Source organism: Oncorhynchus masou, chromosome 27 (genome assembly GCF_036934945.1).
Source record: "Oncorhynchus masou masou isolate Uvic2021 chromosome 27, UVic_Omas_1.1, whole genome shotgun sequence".
Taxonomy (NCBI): domain Eukaryota; kingdom Metazoa; phylum Chordata; class Actinopteri; order Salmoniformes; family Salmonidae; genus Oncorhynchus; species Oncorhynchus masou.
Genome location: NC_088238.1, coordinates 18119946 through 18136475, shown reverse-complemented (window position 1 = coordinate 18136475; position 16530 = coordinate 18119946). Strand labels below are relative to the sequence as shown.

General features: G+C 48.1%; 1 protein-coding gene across 1 annotated transcript in view; it reads right to left on the bottom strand.

Annotated features, from left to right (window-relative positions):
* The window catches only part of LOC135515701 (staphylococcal nuclease domain-containing protein 1-like), a 434912-nt gene that overhangs the window by 41832 nt on the left and 376550 nt on the right, over nt 1–16530 (bottom strand). The window contains 1 exon segment of the mRNA XM_064939384.1: nt 15140–15343. Within this exon segment, the coding sequence (XP_064795456.1) occupies nt 15140–15343 (204 nt within the window).

The following is a 16530-nucleotide window of genomic DNA, read 5'->3' as shown; positions in this document are numbered from 1 at the left end:
GTCTTGGTGTTCTCTGGCAAATGCCAAATGTCCTGCACGGTGTTAACAAAGCACAACCCCCACCTGTGGACGTCGGGCCCTCATACCACCCTCATGGAGTCTGTTTCTGACTGTTTGAACAGACACATGCACATTTGTGGCCTGCTGAGGTCATTTGCAGGGCTTTCTGGCAGTGCTCCTCCTTGCACAAAGGCGGAGGTAGCGGTCCTACTGCTGGGTTGTTGCCCTCCTAGGGCCTCTCCACGTCTCCCGATGTACTGGCCCTGTCTCCTGGTAGCGCCTCCATGCTCTGGACACGACGCTGACAGACACAGCAAACCTTCTTGCCACAGCATTGATGTACCATCCTGGATGACCTGCACTACCCGAGCCACTTGTGTGTGTTGTAGACTCCGTCTCATGCTACCACTAGAGTGAAAGCACCGCCAGCATTCAAAAGTGACTAAAACATCAGCCAGGAAGCATAGGAACTGAGAAGTGGTCTGTGGTCACCACCTGCAGAACCACTCCTTTATTGGGGGTGTCTTGCCTACTGCCTATAATTTCCATCTGTGGTCTATTTCATTTGCACAACAGCATGTGAAATTTTATTGTCAATCAGTGTTGCTTCCTAAGTGGACAGTTTGATTTCACAGAAGTGCGATTGACTTGTTTTTGAACAAAGGTTGTTTAAGTGTTCCCTTTAATTTTTTTGAGCAGTGTATATATGAAATGGGTAAATCAGTATGTAAACATTAAAGTGTTTAATGATTATATACAGTGTTCAATGACTATATACAGCATAGCGTAGAGCAGTCTCTAAGGTAAAGGGTAGAGTACCGGCTGTTAGCTGGCTAGTGACAGTGTCTAAGATTCATGCCAGGGTACTGGACGGAGGCGGCTAGTGGTGACTATTTAACAGTCTGATGGCCTGGAGATAGAAGCTGTTATTCAGTCTCTCGGCCCCAGCTTTGATGCACCTGTACTGTTTCCTCCTCCCAGAGTTTAGCAGGTGAACAGACCGTGGCTTGGGTGGCCTTGATGATCTCCTTGATAATCTCCTTGGCCTTCCTGTGACACTGGGTGCTGTAGATGTCCTGGAAGGCAGGCAGTGAGCCCTGATGATGCGTTAAGGCTGACCGCAGCACCCTCTAGAGAACCCTGTGGTTGCAGACAATGAAATAGCTATGGTGATACAGCCCGATAGGATGCTCTCAAGGGTGCATCTGTAGAAGTTTGTGAGGGTCTTTGTGGCTAAGCCGGAGTTTCTTCAGCCTCCTGAGGTTATAAAGGCGCTGTTGCGCCTTCTTCACCACACTGAATGTGTGAAGGGACCACTTCAGGTGCTCGCTCTGCTCTCTTCAGTAGTCCACGATCAACTCCTTGGTTTTGTTGGCCCCGTTGGAGGGTCGAGGTTATTTCCTGGCACCACTCCGCCAGGGCTCTCACCTCCTCCTCCTCTAGGTTGATGATTGAGTTGAGACGTGCGTGCCACGCAGTCATGGGTGATCAGGAGTACAGGAGGGGGCTGAGCATGAACCCTGTGGGGCCCCTGGGTTGAGGATCAATATGAGAGGTGTTGTTTGCCTAACTTCACCATTTGGGGTCAGCCCATAAGGAAGTCCAGGACCCAGTTCAACATGGAGGAGTTCAGAACCAGGGGCCTGAGCTTAGTCATGGGCTTGGGAGGGCACTATGGTGTTGAAGGCTGAGCTGTATTCAATGAACAGAATTTTACATTCTTACATTGGGGTAATATGTGAATTGTAGTGGGTCTAGGGTGACATGAACCTTAACTAGCCTCTCAAAGCACTTCATAATGACAGAGGTGAGTGCTATGGGGCGATAGTCATTTAGTTGAGTTACCTTCACTTTCTTGGGTACAGGAACAATGGTGGACATCTTGAAGCAAGTGGGGACAATGAACTGGGATATGGATAGAATGAATATGTCCATAAACACTCCAGCCAGCTGGTGTTCACATGTACACAGCTTGGCAGCTCGAGCTGCAAGTATCTATAATACGATTGTCTAAGGTCCCCGCCACATACAGTACGTCTCTTGTCTGAGCCGTTGAATTGATTCTCCCGTAACACACACTTTCCCCACCTCAACACATACAGCCCCCATGGAATAATGTTATCAAAGGGAGGCATGAAGCAGAATGTGGGAGGGGGCTGAGAGAGAGGAGAGGCCAGGGTTGGGCTTAGGCAGAGCGGAAATAATCAGCATTAACAGCGTTTTAAATCACATCTCATTTAGAATGAAAGGTCTGATCCACCGCCGTTTACTTTAATTCCTGTGGATTATAATTCATCATGGCGGCGCTCTCAAAGACATGCAAATTCATGCAAATTCTGGATGCTAGCACCTTGCCTTCCCATATTGCTGTGCCAACCTCTCTTTGGGCTAGGTGAGATAGACAGGATGAAGAGCAAGACAGGAATGGAAGAAGAGACAGGACTAGGAGAAGAGAGAGGATGGAAGAAGAGACAGGACTAGGAGAAGAGAGAGGACTAGGAGAAAGAGACAGGACTAGGAGGAAGAGACAGGACTGGAGAAGAGAGAGGACTAGGAGAAGAGAGACTAGGAAAAGAGACAGGACTCGGAGAGGGATGGAAGAAGAGACAGGACTAGGAGGAGAAGATGGAAGAGACAGGACTAGGAGAAGAAGAGGGATGGAAGAAGAGACAGGACTAGGAGAAGAGAGAGGGATGGAAGAAGAGAGACAGGACTAGGAGAAGAGAGAGGGATGGAAGAAGAGACAGGACTAGGAGAAGAGAGAGGGATGGAAGAAGAGAGGACTAGGAGGAGACAGGACTAGGAGAAGAGAGGGATGGAAGATGGAAGAAGAGACAGGACTAGGAGAAGAGAGGGGATGGAAGAAGAGACAAGACTAGGAGAAGAGAGAGGGATGGAAGAAGAGACAGGACTAGGAGAAGAGAGAGGGATGGAAGAAGAGACAGGACTAGGAGAAGAGAGGGATGGAAGAAGAGACAGGACTAGGAGAAGAGGGATGGAAGAAGAGACAGGACTGGGAGAAGAGAGAGGATGGAAAAGAGACAGGACTAGGAGAAGAGAGAGGGATGGAAGAAGAGACAGGACTAGGAGAAGAGAGGGATGGAAGAAAAGACAGGACGAGGAGAAGAGAGAGGGATGGAAGAAGAGACAGGACGAGGAGAAGAGAGAGGGATGGAAGAAGAGACAGGACTAGGAGAAGAGAGAGGATGGAAGAAAGACAGGACGAGGAGAAGAGAGGGGATGGAAGAAGAGACAGGACTAGGAGAAGAGAGAGGGATGGAAAAAGAGACAGGACTAGGAGAAGAGAGGGATGGAAGAAGAGACAGGACGAGGAGAAGAGAGAGGGATGGAAGAAGAGACAGGACTAGGAGAAGAGAGAGGGATGGAAGAAGAGACAGGACTGGAGAAGAGAGAGGATGGAAGAAGAGACAGGACTGGGAGAAGAGAGAGGATGGAAAAGAGACAGGACTAGGAGAAGAGAGAGGGATGGAAGAAGAGACAGGACTAGGAGAAGAGAGAGGGATGGAAGAAGAGACAGGACGAGGAGAAGAGAGAGGGATGGAAGAAGAGACAGGACTAGGAGAAGAAGAGAGGGATGGAAGAAGAGACAGGACTAGGAGAAGAGAGAGGATGGAAGAAGAAGGGACTGGGAGAAGAGAGGGATGGAAGAGAGACAGGACTGGGAGAAGAGGGATGGAAGAAGAGACAGGACAAGGAGAAGAGAAGGGATGGAAGAAGAGACAGGACGAGGAGAAGAGAGGGATGGAAGAAGAGACAGGACTAGGAGAAGAGAGAGGGATGGAAGAAGAGACAGGACTGGGAGAAGAGAGGGATGGAAGAAGAGACAGGACAAGGAGAAGAGAGAGGGATGGAAGAAGAGACAGGACTGGGAGAAGAGAGAGGGATGGAAGAAGAGACAGGACTGGGAGAAGAGAGGGATGGAAGAAGAGACAGGACTAGGAGAGAGAGGGATGGAAGAAGAGACAGGACAAGGAGAAGAGAGAGGGATGGAAGAAGAGACAGGACTGGGAGAAGAGAGGGATGGAAGAAGAGACAGGACTAGGAGAAGAGACAGGACTAGGAGAAGAGAGGGGATGGAAGAAGAGACAGGACAAGGAGAAGAGAGAGGGATGGAAGAAGAGACAGGACTGGGAGAAGAGAGAGGGATGGAAGAAGAGACAGGACTGGGAGAAGAGAGGGATGGAAGAAGAGACAGGACTGGGAGAAGAGAGGATGGAAGAAGGACAGGACAAGGAGAAGAGAGAGGGATGGAAGAAGAGACAGGACTGGGAGAAGAGAGGGATGGAAGAAGAGACAGGACTGGGAGAAGAGAGAGGATGAGAAGGAAAATGGATAAGGGAGGTCGAGCGAGACGGGAAGATGGAGAGGCAGAGAGAAGGTGAGCATAGGAGAGATGGATGAGAGAGAGGGAGGGAGAGGGAGAGGGAGAGAGGGGGGAGAGATAGGGAGAGAGATAGGGAGAGAGATAGGGAGAGAGATAGGGAGAGATAGGGAGAGAGATAGGGAGAGAGATAGGGAGAGAGATAGGGAGAGAGATAGGGAGAGATAGGGAGAGAGATAGGGAGAGAGATAGGGAGAGAGATAGGGAGAGAGATAGGGAGAGAGATAGGGAGAGAGATAGGGAGAGAGAGAGGGAGAGAGAGGGAGAGAAAGAGGGAGTGAGAGAGGGGGAGAGAGGGAGGGAGAGAGAGAGAGGGAGGGAGGGAGAGAGAGGAGGGAGAGAGGGGAGGGAGAGAGAGGGAGGGAGAGCAAATTGAAAGAGGGAGTGAGAGAGACATTAAAAGGGATGGGAGGAACGAGTGAGCGCTCAGTGTGCGGGTGGGGTGTGCCAGGGGTGGCAGAGTGCCACTCTGCCCAACAGAGTAGGGGTTAGTGCCAGGGCTCTCCCTAAAGATGGCCTCCCATGCCAGCATGCATGAGGGGCGAAGGCTTGAAAGAGGGGGAGACAGGAGGGGAGAGAGGAGGGGAAGGCATGTTCTCCACACCCTGCCACACACCATATGGTTTACGGCTCTGAGGCAATGACCGGTGGAGGAGGTGTGTGTATGTATGTGTGTCTGAGTGTGTGTGATAGCCTGACACACACACACACTAAGGGGGAGTACCAGCCGTCAGCTCTGCCAAAGCTGTTGGAGTTAGTGAGTTCTACAGGGAGTTCTGACTCATTTCAGGATATGAAAGGAGAGAGTTCAGCAGTTCATACAGACTGCCTCCTGTCTGCATTCACCTGCTCTTCAGCCTGACACACTCTCACACTCTCCACCCGACAGTAGAGTAGCTTGGGAGGGTGATGTACCATCTCCTAACCTTAACAGGATAATGGAGGACGGAAGACAGGGTGGTGCGGCAGGTGCCGGTTTCTCATTCGAATGCAGTTATTTTATCTAAAACATCGGGTGTAATCCGACCCCAGCTAAGCAACTCATGCAAAGAGTTAAAGCGCAATGATGTGTTTTATCTCCAGTACTCTGCCATGATTGTCAGTTATGTAGCTGCTCTACTGATAATCTCAGTGCGTCCTTGCTGGGATGACAAGTCTACTACCAGAGAATACCAACACCAAACACATGGGATCACGTTCCACGGGAGCGGACAGTACACAGCATACCATAATGTTCTGAATAATGGCCAAGTCTACTGCTGGAGAATATCAACACCAAACACATTGGTTCACGGTCCACGGGAGCGGACAGTACACAGCATACCATAATGTTCTGAATAATGGCCAAGTCTACTACCAGAGAATATCAACACCAAACACATGGGTTCATCGTTCCACGGGAGTGGACAGTACACAGCATACCATAATGTTCTGAATAATGACCAAGTCTACTACCAGAGAATATCAACACCACATTGGTTCACGTTCCACGGGAGTGGACAGTACACAGCATACCATAATGTTCTGAATAATGGCCAAGTCTACTGCCGGAGAATACCAACACCAAACACATGGGTTCATCGTTCCACGGGAGTGGACAGTACACAGCATACCATAATGTTCTGAATAATGGCCAAGTCTACTGCCGGAGAATACCAACACCAAACACATGGGTTCATCGTTCCACGGGAGTGGACAGTACACAGCATACCATAATGTTCTGAATAATGGCCAAGTCTATCTCGCTCCCTATTCTACTGAACCGCTTAGGCGTAACAAACAAGTCCAACATTTATTGGAAACTGTTAAACTACCTGTTCACTACCCTCCTCCGGGGATGTGCAACTCAACCCTGGGCACAACATCACCGAGCCAGCGATACTCACCGGAGTGGAGAGGGGTGGATGGCCTCGTCCACTGATCGTCGCCGCTGGGGAAGTGGGTGAGTGCTATGGTCCCATGGTTTCTCTCCACTCACCCGGCTCCAGGATAGATTTTGACTCTTCAAACATACCCAAGTCGCTATATGCGATCCTTGACTCTGCTGCTGGTACGCAAGCTGCTTTAATTAGTTCCCCGCATCCAGTGCAGGCGGGAGGGATTGTTAATTGCGCTACCGAACTGCCCCTAATCAAAACTAAACAAAACAGCCTAAACCCAGCCGTCAGAAAACCCAGAACATTTAACTTTTTCAATGTGTCAATCCCTCTCGAGTCATCTGGGACCCACGAGCTAAGCCCAAGGGACTACTAGGGGGCACTTGAACATTCCTTGTGTCATTCCAAAAAGTGATCAAATTCAACATCTAATCACAGACTCCAACCTTGACTTCTGCCACTCAGAGACATGGCTCTATACAAACTCTCCATATGCTGTTGTGATTGTGCCTGGCTACAATGTTTTCAGGAGAGACAGGATTGAAGGAAGAGGAGAGGGTGTGATGTACATTAAAGAACATATCCAATGTAAACAAATTGAGTGGTCATGTGATAATAAACTAGAATGTATTGGCCTGAACATTACACTGTCGACCCAAATGTCTTCTACCCTTATTGGAATGTATAGGCCACCTTCCACCAAAAGTGTGTTTTTGATCAGTTTAATAACATGCTTAGGGAATGTGATTTTGGGAAAGAAGTCATCTTAATGCGATGACAAGTCTTGTAGGAAAACCATCAAACGGATCACTAATACCTTTGACCTTACACTGCTAGTTAAAGGGCCAACCAGGGTGACTTGTTGCTCTAAAACACAGATTGATTTGGTGTTCAGTAATGACTAAATCATTCAATATGGTTACTGGGCTATCTGATCATAATCTGACACTTATAGCCAGAAAGCTGTCTATGAGTAGGTTTAACCTCTCTACCGTTAGAAAGCCGGATCAACTAAGAATACCTAAGAGTGAATTAAACCATTTTGAAAACGCAATTAAGGGAATTAACTGGAATGATCTCTTGTCCTATACAGACGTGGAAGCTGATAGTCAGGTTTTTCTATCCACAATCCAGACTACAATAAATGGTTTCCTAAAGAAAATCTAATCCAAACCTGGCCAAAAGAGCACTCTTCCTTGGCTAAATGGAGAAATCTGGAAACTGAAAGAACGAGATTATGCTCTAAAAATAGCCCTAAGATCCAAATTAGAGCAAGACAGACGTAGGTTTACCATGTTGGGAAATAAGTTGATGAAAGAAATCAGACAGGCCAAGGCAAACTTTTCTATTAACATAATTGGTGAAGCAAAGGGAAATTCTAAATTTATCTGGGAGAATCTAAAAAAGTTAACAGGGAAGGACCATAGTAACATTGCAAAAAGACTAGAAATTATGGTGAATAACAATTTAACACAGGATGCAGCAAAAATAGCAATAGCCTTTTATTCCTACTTTATTGACTCTGTCAGGGTACTGACATAGAACCCCTCCCTGGTTTCTTGGGCTCAGTGCTAGTGAATGACACTTAACCTGTCTTCATCATAAGGGAGGTTCCTGAGTCAAAGGTGAACAAGGTGATTCGCTCACTAAAGAACTCTAAAGCCAAAGATGTGTTTGGGATGGACTCTACCTTTCTTAAATACAAAGAGTCACTCAATGGCCCCATTACTAAGGTCACCAACACATATATTGGTCTCGGGTGTTTCAAGGGTATGGAAGTCAGCCATAATAATGGCCATCTTTAAATCGGGTGACCCTGCTGACGTGAGTAACTACAGGCCCATTAGTATTCTACCTGTGGTGTCGAAGGTTGTTGAAAAGTGTGTAGCAGAACAACTCATTGCCCACCTCAACAACAGCCCCTTCACATTACACTCCATGCAGTTTGGCATCAGAGCGAAACACTCCACAGAAACGACCAAATTCTTTCTTCAGGAAAATGTGAAGTCCAAGATGGACAAAGGGGGCGTTGCTGGGACTGTGTTTCTGGGCCTAAGGAAGGCTTCTGTTAACCATGAGGTTCTCATCACAAAATTGTCCAAGTTCAACTTTTCCCCCGATGCATTGAGATGGAAGAAATCATACCTCGAAGGCAGAACTCTGTTTCAGAGTGAGCAATGAGCTGTCGCCCACTCTTAGCTATGATGTGGGTGTGCCCCAAGGGTCAATACTGGGGCCCCTCCTGTTCAGCCTGTACATTAATGATCTGCCTTCTGTCTGTACTGGGTCTGAAGTTCAAATGTATGCAGATGATACAGTGATATATGTGCATGCAAAGAGCAAACAACAAGCTGCACAAGAACTCACTACTGTAATGGTCCAAGTTACAAAGTTGCTCAGTGACTCATGCTTGCATCTCAATGTGAAAAAAACTGTCTGCGTGTTCTTCACAAAGAGGGCAACAGATGCTACTGAGCCAGATGTCTATGTATCAGGGGAGAAGCTACAGGTGGTATCTGATTTTAAGTACCTTGGCATCATACTTGATTCCAACTTCTCTTTTAAAAAGCAGGTGAAAAAGGTCATTCAAATAACCAAATCCAACCTAGCTAATTTCCGTTTTATACGAAATTGTTTGACTACAGAGGTAGCAAAACTGTACTTCAAATCTATGATACTTCCCCACTAAACATACTGCTTGACTAGTTGGGGCTAAGCTTGCTGTACAACATTAAAACCCATTCAGTCTGCCTGCAAACATGCTCTCAAAGGGCTTGATAGGAAGCCCAATAGCCATCATCACTGTTACATCCTCAGAAAGCATGAGCTCCTGAGTTGGGAAAATCTTGTGCAATTTTCCGACGCATGTCTTGTATTCAAGATCCTAAATGGCCTGGCTCCTCCCCCTCCACTCAGTACTTCTGTTAAACAGAAAACCCAAACATATGGCAGCAGATCCACAAGGTCTGCCATGAGAGGTGACTGTATAGTTCCCTTAAGGAAAAGCACCTTGAGTAAATTCGCTTTCTCTGTGAGAACTTCCCATGTCTGGAATACACTGCCATCAGACACACATAACTGCACCACCTATCACACTTTCACAAAATGCATGAAGACATGGCTAAAGGTCAATCAGATTTGTGAACATGGTCCCTAGCAGTGTATTGCTGCTTTCCATGTTGTCTGTTGTCTGTAGCTTGTGAGGTGTGGAAACACTGTTGCTTTTTATGAAATTTGTCTTGCTGCTTTTTGTCCTATGTTGCTTTGTCTGCATGCTGTCTTGCTTGTCCTATGTTGCTCTGTCTGCGTTCTGTGTCTTGCTTGTCATATGTTGCTCTGTCTGTATGCTGTGCCTTGCTTGTCCTGTTTCTCTGTCTGCCTGCTGTGTCTTGCTTGTCCTATGTTGCTCTGTCTGCGTGCTGCTTGTCCTATGTTGCTCTGTCTGCTGCTGTCCTATGTTTCTCTGTCTGCCTGCTGTGTCTTGCTTGTCCTATGTTGCTCTGTCTGCCTGCTGTGTCTTGCTTGTCCTATGTTGCTCTGTCTGCATGCTGTGTCTTGCTTGTCCTATGTTGCTCTGTCTGCATGCTGCTTGTTCTATGTTGCTCTGTCTGTGTGCTGTGTCTTGCTTGTCCTATGTTGCTCTGTCTACGTGCTGTGTCTTGCTTGTCCTATGTTGCTCTGTCTGCATGCTGTGTCTTGCTTGTCCTATGTTGCTCTGCGTGTGCTCACTGCTCAATGATTGTCTATATTGTAATTGTTTTTAAAAACCTGCCAAGGGACTGCGGTTGAAAATGAGCCGGTTGGCTAAAACCTGTCTTTTACTGAAATGTTGATTAATGTGCACTGTCCCTGTAAAAATAAAATAAACTCAAACTCAAGACAGTGGAGTAGCTTGGGGGTGATGCACTATCTCCACCCGACAGTGGAGTAGCTTGGGAGGGTGATGCACTATCTCCACCCGACAGTGGAGTAGCTTGGGAGGGTGATGCACTATCTCCACCTGACAGTGGAGTAGCTTGGGAGGGTGATGCACTATCTCCACCCGACAGTAGAGTAGCTTGGGAGGGTGATGCACTATCTCCACCCGACAGTGGAGTAGCTTGGGAGGGTGATGCACTATTTCCACCCGACAGTAGAGTAGCTTGGGAGGGTGATGCACTATCTCCACCCGACAGTGGAGTAGCTTCGGAGGGTGATGCACTATCTCCACCCGACAGTGGAGTAGCTTGGGAGGGTGATCCGCTATCTCCACCCGACAGTAGAGTAGCTTGGGAGGGTGATGCACTATCTGGATACACTGTTGAGCTCTACTACAGTACCACCAGTGAGAGGTACAGGAGTGTGTGATCCAGTCTGAATGAATATTATCTCAGTAAGATACTGTGTGTGTGTGTGTGTGTGTGTGTGTGTGTGTGTGTGTGTGTGTGTGTACACATGATGTGTGACAGGAGTGTGTGATCCAGTCTGAATGAATATTATCTCAGTAAGATACTGTGTGTGTGTGTCTGTGTGTGTGTGTGTGTGTGTGTGTGTGTGTGTACACATGATGTGTGACAGGAGTGTGTGTTCCAGTCTGGATGAATACCAGCTATGTCCTCGTGGAATATCAATGCCCAGCAATATGTGTTTGTATGTAATAAGCCATTAATCATTGACAACATGCAGGCCAGGAGCTTTCATTTGATCACACATTAGCCACTGCAACACACCTGAGATGTATTCCACATCCCTGCACTAAAGCAAACAGATGGCTGTTTTGATGCTATAGTAACCTGATATGCAATAACATACTAACCTCTGATTTCAAATGTAATACCTGTGAATATACATATGTCTATGTCATGTCATCACTATGTATTGATGTAATATCCAGAAAATGGTAATCCTATTTCTATAGTAATATCAACCATCATGTCTATGTATTACTGTGTAGGCCGAATACTAAGCAACAACTAGCCTATGCAATAACGTGTGTGGGCTCTTCAGCTCGTCCTCTGTGTTGGGGGCCTCTAGCTAACTGCCCGTCACGGCTCTGTGCTCTTAAAGTTAGCCACTCTGGCCCTGCAGTGATGCATGCCTGGTTTTACTGCGCCTGACTCAGACCGCACTCTCCCTATCTCAGCTCTTTATCTTCCCCTCCACACCTCCTCTGGCTGGCTCCCGCCTTCTCTCTCTCTCACTCTCTATCCCCCTCCCTCTCTCCATTTTCTCCTCTCTCTCTATATCTATCCCCCTCCCTCTCTCCATTTTCTCCTCTCTCTATGTCTTCATTTTCCCTCTCATCCCTCTCTCTCTCCATTTTCTCCTCTCTCTATCTATCCCCCCGCTCTCTCCATTTTCTCTCTCCTATTTTTTCCCCTCTCCTCCTCCATTTTCTCCTCTCTCTATATCTCTATCCCCTCCTCTCTCTCCATTTTCTCCTCTCTCTCTCTCCTATTTCCCTCTCCTATCCCCTCCCACTCTCTCCATTTTCTCCTCTCTCTATTTATCCATCCCCCATTCGGTCGTTCTCTCCCTCTCTCTATCCCTCACTTGCTCCATTATTTTCCCCTCTCTCTCTCTCTATCTCTCTCTCTCTCTCTCTCTCTCTCTATTTATCCATCCCCATTCTCTGTAGTTCTCTCTCTCTCTATCCACCTCACTCTCTATTTTCTCTTCTCTCTCTATATCTATCCCCCTCACACTCAATTTTCTCCTCTTTCTATTTATCCACCCCACATTCTGTCGTTCTCTCCTTCTCTCTATCCCCTCACTCTCTCCATTATTTTCCCTCTCTCTCTCTATATATCTATCCCTCTCTCTCTATTTATCCATCCCCCATTCTCTGCCGTTCTCTCCATCAACCTCCCTCTTTTTCTCTCCAACAATAATAGCAGCAGGGAAATACATTTACGATTATACTTATATTGTCTATCTTTATTGGAAGGACAACGCTTAAGTGCTACAGGGCATATCCACAAAAACAAACAGAGTTTCCCTTCAAATACATCTAACAAATCCCCTCTCTCCACCAAGACCAGCGCCTGAGAACATCAATTTGTCATCTGGAATACAATGATGTCAGGTGGGAAAAAACTGTGTTCGTTGTTGTAATATCACAAACGGACGTGGGAGTTTCACCACTAAGCATTCCAGCTTTAAACAATTCAAAATAAAGGCCATTTGAGGAAATGGAAGCTGAGCTCAGTTAGTGGTCAGTCTTTAGCTGACAGAGGAGCTTTGTTTGCCAGGGGACTTTAAAGTGATAAGGTAGAAGGCCTTCAGGGTGCCTTCACCTGTCTAGCCCCCTCCCTCTTTTAGACTATTAAAACGATACCACTTTAGACTATATCAATGAAAGAGATGCGCCCAGAGCCTTCACATCCCAGTCTGAACAGGCTGCAGACTTCTTCAGAGGAGCTGATTTCAGTGGACAAGACTGCATGGCTCTATCAGCCTGCTTCAGTGGACAGCTGGGTTCAGACTGCATGGCTCTATCAGCCTGCTTCACTATGGGTTCAGACTGCATGGCTCTATCAGCCTGCTTCAGTGGGCAGCTGGGTTCAGACTGCATGGCTCTATCAGCCTGCTTCAGTGGGCAGCTGGGTTCAGACTGCATCACATCAGCCTGCTTCAGTGGGCAGCTGGGTTCAGACTGCATGGCTCTATCAGCCTGCTTCAGTGGGCAGCTGGGTTCAGACTGCATGGCTCTATCAGCCTGCTTCAGTGGGCAGCTGGGTTCAGACTGCATGGCTCTACAGCCTGCTTCAGTGGGCAGCAGTGCATGGCTCTATCAGGGTGGGCCTGACAGACTGCAGCTCTATCAGCCTGCTTCAGTGGGCAGCTGGGTTCAGACTGCATGGCTCTATCAGCCTGCTTCAGTGGGCACTGGGTTCAGACTGCATGGCTCTATCAGCCTGCTTCAGTGGGCAGCTGGGTTCAGACTGCATGGCTCTATCAGCCTGCTTCAGTGGAGCTGGGTTCAGACTGCATGGCTCTATCAGCCTGCTTCAGTGGGCAGCTGGGTTCATGCATGGCTCTATCAGCCTGCTTCAGTGGGCAGCTGGGTTCAGCATGGCTCTATCAGCCTGCTTCAGTGGGCAGCTGGGTTCAGACTGCATGGCTCTATCAGCCTGCTTCAGTGGGCAGCTGGGTTCAGACTGCATGGCTCTATCAGCCTGCTTCAGTGGGCAGCTGGGTTCAGACTGCATGGCTTCAGCCTGCTTCAGTGGGCAGCTGGGTTCAGACTGCATGGCTCTATCAGCCTGCTTCAGTGGACAGCTGGGTTCAGACTGCATGGCTCTATCAGCCTGCTTCAGTGGACAGCTGGGTTCAGACTGCATGGCTCTATCAGCCTGCTTCAGTGGACAGCTGGGTTCAGACTGCATGGCTCTATCAGCCTGTTTCAGTGGACAGCTGGGTTCAGACTGCATGGCTCTATCAGCCTGTTTCAGTGGACAGCTGGGTTCAGACTGCATGGCTCTATCAGCCTGCTTCAGCCTGTTTCAGTGGACAGCTGGGTTCAGACTGCATGGCTCTATCAGCCTGCTTCAGTGGACAGCTGGGTTCAGACTGCATGGCTCTATCAGCCTGCTTCAGTGGACAGCTGGGTTCAGACTGCATGGCTCTATCAGCCTGTTTCAGTGGACAGCTGGGTTCAGACTGTTTCATGGCTCTATCAGCCTGTTTCAGTGGACAGCTGGGTTCAGACTGCATGGCTCTATCAGCCTGTTTCAGTGGACAGCTGGGTTCAGACTGCATGGCTCTATCAGCCTGTTTCAGTGGACAGCTGGGTTCAGACTGCATGGCTCTATCAGCCTGCTTCAGTGGACAGCTGGGTTTGCATGGCTCTAATCACTGCTCTGAGTGGACTTCTGTTCTCTATCAGCCTGTTTCAGTGGACAGCTTTCAACACAATACTGTTTATGGCAGTGCTCAGTGGACCTGGGTTCAAATGGCTCTATCAGCCTGCTTCAGTGGACAGCGGGTTTTAATCACTGCTCCTCTGTTCCAGTGTGTCGTTTCAACAAATACTGTTTACACTATACAGTTACTTATTGACTGACGTGGGCTGACTAAGTGTCTTTCAATGGGTTGTAAAACGTTAGTGGTGGTATAGGGAAACGAGGGTGATTAAGTATACCATTCTGTGTGGATTCATATGTTTATGAGTGTTTGTGTTCTGACCGGTGAGCCCATTTCTGTGTCTTTGTGTGTGAACGTGTGTGTGCCAATTTGTACCTAAATGAAAGAGTGGACTAATGTCGGGCCGTGTAGGAGCGGTAATTGCGCCAGGAATAAATATTTCAGTTTTGTGCCTTTATCTTTCATTTACAGAGAGGTTTTGAGTCTGCCAGCTGAATTAGCATAATGAGGAAAGGCAAACGAGCTGCACTTCATGACATTACAAAATGGCCGCCGTCACAGGGGCCTGTCCTGCTGAACGCTAGACGTACAGAGAGGAGCGGAGAGATGCATCGCTTCAGATCGGTCTTCATTTTGGATTACTAAACACGTCAGCATTTAGCCACATGCTAGCACTTATTCATAACAAAAAACACTGACCTGTTAGCATGGTAGCGTGAGGCGAACAGCCTTGTTGAAATAGACTAGACCCTTCACAGCCAGCCAGTCACATACACTGTCACCCAGTATCATGTTTTGGCCCTGACAAAGTCACTATGACCTGAAAACGTCTGGCACATGTCAGCGTAACCTTTTCTCAACTCTAACGCCAATACATTTGGCCCAATGCTAGCCCTGGTACATAAAACACATCTGTTTTGGCCATAGTGCTCTGACAGTTAAAAAACTGAAAACTTAAGGTAAACATAACTTTCACTTCACTCTTCGAATTCCGCCAAGGCGGCCATTTTCCTACCATTTTCTGCAGGTGCTTCTCTTTCCGCACGTCCACCATGACCATGCCCTCCTTGACCAGGCTGAGGCCCACGTCGTCCTTGGAGTCGGCGAACTGCAGTGTGACATGGGGGCAGGTGATGCCGCTGTGCTCCACGTTGAGGAGACACTGGGTGTTCTGGATGTCCCGCACCAGGCTGTCCACCACGTCAGCACGCGCATCCTCCTAACGGGGTGGAAGAGGAGGAGAGGGGGGTCAAGGGGTTAGGTCACCCTGCTGGAGGCTGTTGAGCCAGAACAGTTTATCCTGAAATCTTTAGCCCTCTAATAAAAGGGACTCATATTGTGCTCAGAGAGCGAGACAAGGAAGCCAATTAGGAGTATTGAGGAGCAATAAGACACGCCCCGCCATGGCTTTAAAAAACAGGGATCAATTGAGTACACCCCAACATCCCCCATTCATCATTGCTCTGTCCCTCTCGCTTGCTCTCCTTCCTCCTTGCCCTGGTCCTGTCTCCATGGCAACCCCCGAGCAAGCTGCCCTTGGGGTGTGAATGTGGTGTGTGTCTCTGTGTGTGTATGTGTGGAGAGGGATGCTGAGTGTTCAAGGGGGAAAACTGAGGGGCTGTTTGTTTCTTCTTCTTCCTGTGGTCAGCTTGTCTCACACTCCGCGGGGGAGCTCAGGGCGAGAGAGGGAGGGAGAGGTGGTGAGAGAGACGGATAGAGGGAGAAAGAGAGCCAATTGGACTGGGCGAGAAAGAGAGAGGAGGAGAGAGAGCCAAGGGGACAGGGTGGGGATATGCAATATGAATGAGGGCCTTCTGCTGAGTGGGACAGGACACTAACAGGGCCTTCTGCTGAGTGGGATAGGACACTAACAGGGCCTTCTGCTGAGTGGGACAGGACACTGTAACAAGGTTAGTACTAGCATGCGCCTGAAATGGACCAGTGTGTGGATGGTCATAACTATGCATTCAACTATGTATGCTAACAGAGGAGAATGTATTATATATGTTTAACGTATATGCATGTATTAATATCAATATGTGTCTAAGTGAATGACTGACGGACAGTGTGTGTGTGTTTGTCTGTGTGGCCACTGGCCAGTTTGAGTAACAGCAGGTGAGTGAGAGACCAGGCAGCACCCTCTCTACTCCAGGTGGCATGGCAGAGAGGGCATCTGGGGAGAAACGCTGTCACCACTAGTAACAGGCCCAGAGAGAGGGAAGAGGAAAAAACAGAGCAAGAGAGATTGAGAGGGAGAGAGCAAGATAGATTGAGAGGGAGAGAGCAAGAGAGATTGAGAGGGAGAGGGAGAGAGCAAGAGAGATTGAGAGGGAGAGGAGAGAGCAAGAGAGATTGAGAGGGAGAGGGAGAGAGCAAGAGAGATTGAGAGGGAGAGGGAGAGAGCAA